Source organism: Nuphar pumila, chromosome 2 (assembly GCF_984573655.1).
Source record: "Nuphar pumila chromosome 2, dmNupPumi1.hap1.1, whole genome shotgun sequence".
Classification (NCBI taxonomy): Eukaryota; Viridiplantae; Streptophyta; class Magnoliopsida; order Nymphaeales; family Nymphaeaceae; genus Nuphar; species Nuphar pumila.
Window position 1 is genome coordinate 142,326,696 of NC_143250.1, and position 6,722 is coordinate 142,333,417.

At 39.0% G+C, this 6,722-nt stretch overlaps 1 protein-coding gene across 1 annotated transcript; it reads right to left on the reverse strand.

Annotated features, from left to right (window-relative positions):
- Positions 1-2,088: 2,088 nt before the first annotated feature.
- LOC149847392 (putative disease resistance protein RGA3) lies at positions 2,089-5,178 on the reverse strand. Its single transcript, XM_089994021.1, has one exon. The coding sequence runs from the start codon at positions 5,176-5,178 to the stop codon at positions 2,089-2,091; it is 3,090 nt and encodes a 1,029-aa protein (XP_089850147.1).
- Between the last annotated feature and the right edge of the window lie 1,544 nt (positions 5,179-6,722).

Here is a 6,722-nt window from a genome sequence, read left to right on the forward strand (position 1 = left end):
CCCCTGTTTAGGCTCTAGAGAGGCCTTGCAGGGGTGCTTTAAATTGGACATTGTTTTGGACGTAGAAGTTTGGTAAACTGTTATCCATTTTCATCACCAAATTGAGACTACAGTTGATACATGATTATTACTGGGTCAGTATCAAGTTTAGTTGGATAAAAGCCAACTTGTTGGCAGTTAATTCTCTGTTTCCCTGTACCCCAAAGTTAGGATGAAAAAGGGTCGAAATTGAGTCGGATCAGAATGACTCCAAACTATGTCGAAGTTTGAAGAGTTAGTCCGGTTTCTTAATGAGATCCAAATTGAATATCACATTGAGGCAGATACTAGATTTGGTTATGAGTTGTGTTCTTATGGTACATGATGTACCGAAATTGAGTAAAATCTATTGTTATCATGTGTAGAATATAAAAGATGGATAAGATTTTTTTGTTTTTGAAAGAGAAAGCTGGGGTTAGGCAGACCCCTACAAGTTATGCAACCATACCATTTGGGGTTCGAACTTGTGAAGTCCCAACACAAGGTGACGTGAACTAACTGCTCCTGCCAGACAAGATGGATAAGATTTTACTGAATCATATCCTGGAACCATCCATACCTGTTTACACCAATTCATATATGAATTCCAAGCAGACCTGACCATACTGTTATGCACTTCATGACTCAAAAATCTTCCAAATAGAGGGGTTTGTGCCACCCTAATCTAGATTCCTGGCTATGCCCTGCAATGGTAGTTTTCACTATTGCCCTTTGATGTTAAAAACTAAGAAAAAATCCATTTAGGTGCCAATCTTTTGCCCCTAATTCAAATATGAGCCAGATTATTCTGAAATTCCAAATATAAGCCAAACTTTTCATAAAAACAGTGAACTAGGGACCTCAGGTTGGCATGCATCGTCTTGTATTATCCCTTGAAAACCAAAAAATATTCATTTATCCTCGTCAATAAAAAAAAAGTAAACAGTTTGAACTCTTAATGATGAATGTCACTGTTCTAATTTGACTTATTATTAAGCGTTAGAGGACAACAACAAATGCTGGCTGTTGTTTCCAGGAAAAGGTTGGCCCATATTTGAAATTTCCAAAAAAGTTTGGCTCATATTTGAAATTAGGAGTAAAAGGTTGGCCCCTAAATGAAATTCCCTCTTAGAAAAAAAAAGCCAAGAGTAGGTATTTTAGTCGCTCCATGTTATTATTATCATTTGACTCAATCTAACTAGGTTTAACTTGTGTAATGGTAAATGGTAAAAGGTAAGTCTCTGTTAGCTAGTTTTGGAAAAATAGAGACTCATATCAGAAAAATTTAGAAATTTGAGGCCGTGATTAGGGAAAAAATTTGGCCTTAGATGTAATTTTCCAAAGATCGACCAAATAAAGAATAAATTTGTTGACCTGATGGTAACTCTATTCTATTATTCTTTATGACTCTTCTTATCCCAGCAATAGGCTGGATGAGGTGCAACCACATTGCACTAAAGCAATCCATGTGTTGCTGCACTTGAGCACCCTACCCCTCTCATCATGAACATCCATTGTTCAAACTATGTGGCATACGTAACAGCAGCAACTAAGCCAAGATACAGTCTAAAATCAGAAAAAAGGGAGAAATTTTAGGCATGAAAGAGCATGCACTAATGATACTAATTACATGGCAACCCGAGGGCCGAGGCATTGACTTGAGAGCCGATTGTATAAGCGTCACCCACGGTTTTATAAGCGGAGATATTGCCTTCACCTTCCAATATTTGGGATTCTGTTGGACGAGGTACTGTTGCAGCCCATATGGCAGCAACTTTATTGGGGTGCAGTTGGAGACTTTTAATTCTTCAAGTTTTAGATGGGAACACAGTATGGCTGGGACGGGCCTTCATTGCCCAACTCTTGTGCTTGGACAAGGTCCTCTAGCTCAACGAGCTTGGGACAGTTATCGATAAGCAGATGATATTCTGGTTGCTTGGCTTCAAATGCTAAATAATTCAAAATACAAATTAGATACAAATGAATCCTTATGAACTCGGGTCTTCTGCGTCACATTGCCAACCGCTCAAGGTTCAAGAGATGCCACGGAGCGCAGTCAGTGAGGGGCCATCAAGAGCCGGAAGATGCGATCCGAATCTTGAAATCACTCAGTTTGATGAGCTGGGACGTGTCAATTTGGGAACGCACCTTTGGACAGTCCTCCACTACTAGACTCTCAAGCTCCGTCGGCTCTCCCCCTTTTTCCCACAGATCAACCAACTCATCGCATCCTCGAACTTTCATGGATACAAGTGCAGGAAATCGAGGCAGTTTCTTCAAGTTTGTGCAACTTCTTATATCTAGTTTATGTAGATGTGACATTGCATAATCTTGGTTTCCTGTGAGCCGTTCCTCCTGGTTGTCCAAGCCGTTCGTTTCCAGCGTCTGAACTGCGTTCAAACATGAAAGTTGCTCCAGTCCACGGCAGTTTTCTATCTTCAAAGTCTTTAAGAGCGGCATGATAGGCAATGCGCAGAGTTTGTTGCATCCATATATTACCAGATCTGATAGTGCAGAAAGCTCTCTTGTGTCCCCATGTGCTTCTTGCAGAGTATGCAGCTCTTCACAGTTTCTAATCTCAAGTCTCTCGAGTTTAGGGAAGTGTGGTAGTGTCCTCAACCTTGGGCAGCCACATATTTTCAATGCTTTTAACACAGGCATGAGTGACAATGTGGATATTTTCGTGCACTCTTCTGCTACCAGGTCTTCAAGCTTAAGCAGATCAGGCAATGCCTCCAGACCATTGCATTTACAGAGATGCAATGATGTTATAGTTGTGAAATCCGGTAACCTCTCGAGGAGCGGACAATTTTTAAGTGTAAACATCCTTAGTTGGCTATAGCTCCTGCCATCCTGAAACCAAACGGCCGGACAAACCCTTCCGCAATAACCGCCCAAAGTCAAGCGTTCAATTTTAGGTGGTGGTCGCAATTCTTGAAATAGATTCTCATGCACTGTTGGAATCTTTTGCTGTGCTTCTTTTAAGTTTGCTTCATCAACATTGAGCTCCAAACCAACAAGGTCCTCTTTTTTATGAAGACCAGCTTTTTTTGCATCAATTTGCTTCACTCTCTCCAAATGATCTATGATCAACGTATCGCTCAATTTTTTCAAATGATTCAACTCCTTGATACTGCACCCGGCGTCAAAGCCTTTGGGGTAGCATACTACCAGATTACTCAATATGCGTAGTGAAGTGAGCTTACCCAAACCCTCAGCAACAAACTCCAGATTATGGGTATCCTTGAAACTAAGATGCCGTAGGTTACATAGTTTTCCCATCTCTTTGGGCAACCTTCTGATTTTGCTACCATCTAGGAGCAACGTTTGCAAATTGTAAAGTTTGCCAATCGACGTAGGCAACTCTTTTATTTGTGTCTTACATAAGTTGAGATACTTCAAAAATGTAAGATCTCCTACTGACTCTGGCAGCTTTAAGAGTTCACTATCTTCCAAATCTAGCACTCTCAACATCTTTAAATGATCAAATTTCTTAAGATCAGAATCAGCTAATTTTTTATAGCAGACAAGTGTTCGTAATGCTTTGATAGCATGTGATTCCATAGCATCAAGTGAACACCCTTCCCCTTCAGCCAAGATCAGATGGCGGGTGTAATGATTAATGGAGTTATGATATTCTCTCCCACCAACATGTTGAACAAGATTATGAATAATTTCTTGCATTTTAAACGATCTGCCAGATTTTTCTGCTTGAATCAGGCAGCGTCCTACTAAATCTTCTATAAGTTGGTTTGCAATGACTTCCATATCTTTTCCATCAATGTCATCAACAAACCCATGTGCCATCCACTCTGCAATCAAGTATCTCTTCTCAAAATCCTTACCTTTGGGCAATGTGCAAAAGTACAGGAGACAACGTTTTAAATTAGAAGGTAAATCGTCATAGCTTAATATGAGTCCTGGAAGAAGAGAGCTATATCGAGTGGATGAGAAAGGTATCTTCCAATCCCAAATTTTGCTATCAGATATGAATTTCCAATCTTCTCTCCTCCTCAACTTAGTCTGCATGACACACCCAATTGTCTGGACCAGAAGTGGCAGCCCTCCACATTTCTTAACTATATCCTCTCCAATATCTTTTAAGTTCAACCTCTCCAATTCCTCCTCGGTCTCTTCATTCCTCAATACTTTACGCAAGAACAGTTCCCAATTTTCGTTTAATGTTAAAACATCTAGTTGATGCATATAAACTGCCCCAATCCAAGTTGAAAAGTGTTTGTTCCTGGTAGTGACTAAAATCCTGCTTCCAGATTTACCGTTCCTAAGAGGAGCCTCCACTTGCTCCCACCAATGTAAATCGCAGACATCATCTAACACCAACAGAAATTTCTGCTCGGAAAGTGTTGGAGCGAGCACTTTGGACAGAGTGCTCAGCTCAGAGATGTTGATGGCTTCTTTTTGATGAATTTCCTCCAACATCTTTTTTATCACGCCTTCAGCATTTGTGGATTGTGAAACACAAACCCACCACATGCACCTTCCAAAATGTTCCTTTACCCGAACATCATTGAAAATCATCTTGGCTAGAGTTGTTTTCCCAAGCCCACTGATACCCACAATGGAAATGATTGAAACATCACGTTTCTCTCCGAGGACTGCAGCATCCTCTGATAGCAGCCTTTTTATGATGGCTTCCTTATCAGAATGCCTACCAATGATATCTTTTTCAACCAAAAAAGAACTGGTCTTTTGGTTGCCAATGATTTCTTCATTTTGTATAGTAAATCCATCAGGATTATAGCGTTCCTTCTCTTTGGAAATCTGAGCTAGTTTCTCATGGATAGCTCTGATTTCTTTCCCAAGTTTAAAGTGGAGAAAGACACGCTTATTAAATAAAGAGAAGGCATGTATAACGGGGCCACATACCTGTTTCATTTTGCTTTTGCCAACTCTGGCCTGGTATTCATCAATAACATCCTCAGCATCATAAGTGACATCCTTGAGCTTCTGCAACCAGTCCTTCACTCCTTCCACCATGAAATATCGGGGACCATCTGCATCTTTAATTGCCGATTTTATTGCATACAGTTCACTATTTAAGGTCTGCAGTTCCTTCTTGGCACTCCGAAATTTCCCAACCTCCTCCTTGATGAGAGTTGCCAATTTCAGCGACACGGGGGAAACAAAGGATTCAACCATGCCTCCACTCGTCTTTGCAAAGATCAATTGTGAAGAAAATAGCGAGTAGAGATGCTTCTTATATTGCACTCATTAGTGACATTGCATGATGTACAGTGTTATTTCATTTCATTTTTATTTTTTCATGATGTATATAATGTTGTTTTTTTAACAATTTGGTTGACTACATTATCATTGACTTCCTTGTAATTATAACAATTTGGTTCTCCACTACCCATGGTCAATTGAGAAAATTGACCAAATTATTTTTCCTTAAAAAACCAAAAAAAGGAAATCTCTCTCTCTCTCTCTCTCTCTCTCTCTCTCTCTCTCTCTCTCTCTCATCTAGGAAAATTAACCAATTATTGTTGCGTAGAAGAAAACTTGAGATGGTTCATTGCCGCAAACAACGTGACGTTCCAGGACATTCACGCTTCTCTTGTGATTCTTTTTTGTTTATTTGAAGGAAACGAATATTTGTTCATGAATACAGTAACAAATTTATTGACTTGTGATTCGACCATGCACAACAATGCGTTGCCCAATCCTAACCTGAAAGGATCTTGTGGGTTGTTAGTGAGTCAGGTTGGAGAGCAGATCAGGTGATCTGTTGACATCTTCACTGTCCATTGCTTCATCCCACAAGGACCTCATGATCTTGTGTATATTGTGGAGGGTGAGGATGCCAAATCACTTTATCTGCTTGTGGCTTTGATGTTGGACCGGTAAGATCATCAAATAATAATGTGGAGCCTTATAGTTAGCTCATGATTTTGTTGGAGGTGTGTGAAACTTGTTTCCTACATTGATATAAATCTTAAATCCAACTTCACTGTAAGATGGTTGGGGTTGCAAGGGGTGAGCTCTTTGCCCATAAGGTAGGGGTTTAAGAGCGTTAGCTTCCAAACAAATTTTTTGGAGGGTAGTTTTATAATTTTATTGTAGAGTTTTTTTTTAATTGAGCAATACCAATATATTTCATATAAAATTTGTAAACTCTTTCTATTTAAAGAAACATCCTCCTTAAAGAAGAAGGCTCCGTGCGGGTCACGAACGTAGGCAATTATTATCGAATATTCTTATTTTGGTATGTGGTTGTTTTTCTTCTTTTGCTTTTTTCATGCTTGTTTCTTTTATCCATGGGTATGTTTTGAAGAGTCATTCTTAATATATTATGCCTTCTTTAAAAAACAAAACAATAAAAAAGAGAAAAGAACTACTCCTTCATGAAAACTTGTAAGCTACAACTTGAGAAAGGAAAAACCATCAATGATTGGACAATTTTTAAATTGAGAACACAAAAGTCAAAGCTATCAAACATATTAGCTTTACAAAAAAATCTATTTAAGGGCTAACCTTTTACTATAAATTTCAAAAATGGGTCTCATTTTCATCAAATTATTGATATGAGCTATACTCTCATGAAAACTGTCAAATAAGGACCTCAAGTCAACATTCATCACCTTAGAAAATATGATTCCTGTTTTTTTATCCTTTCAAAATGAAAATTACTCACTCACAATGTTATCAGTATGGGCCCGCATCGTATCAGTAGAAAATCGATA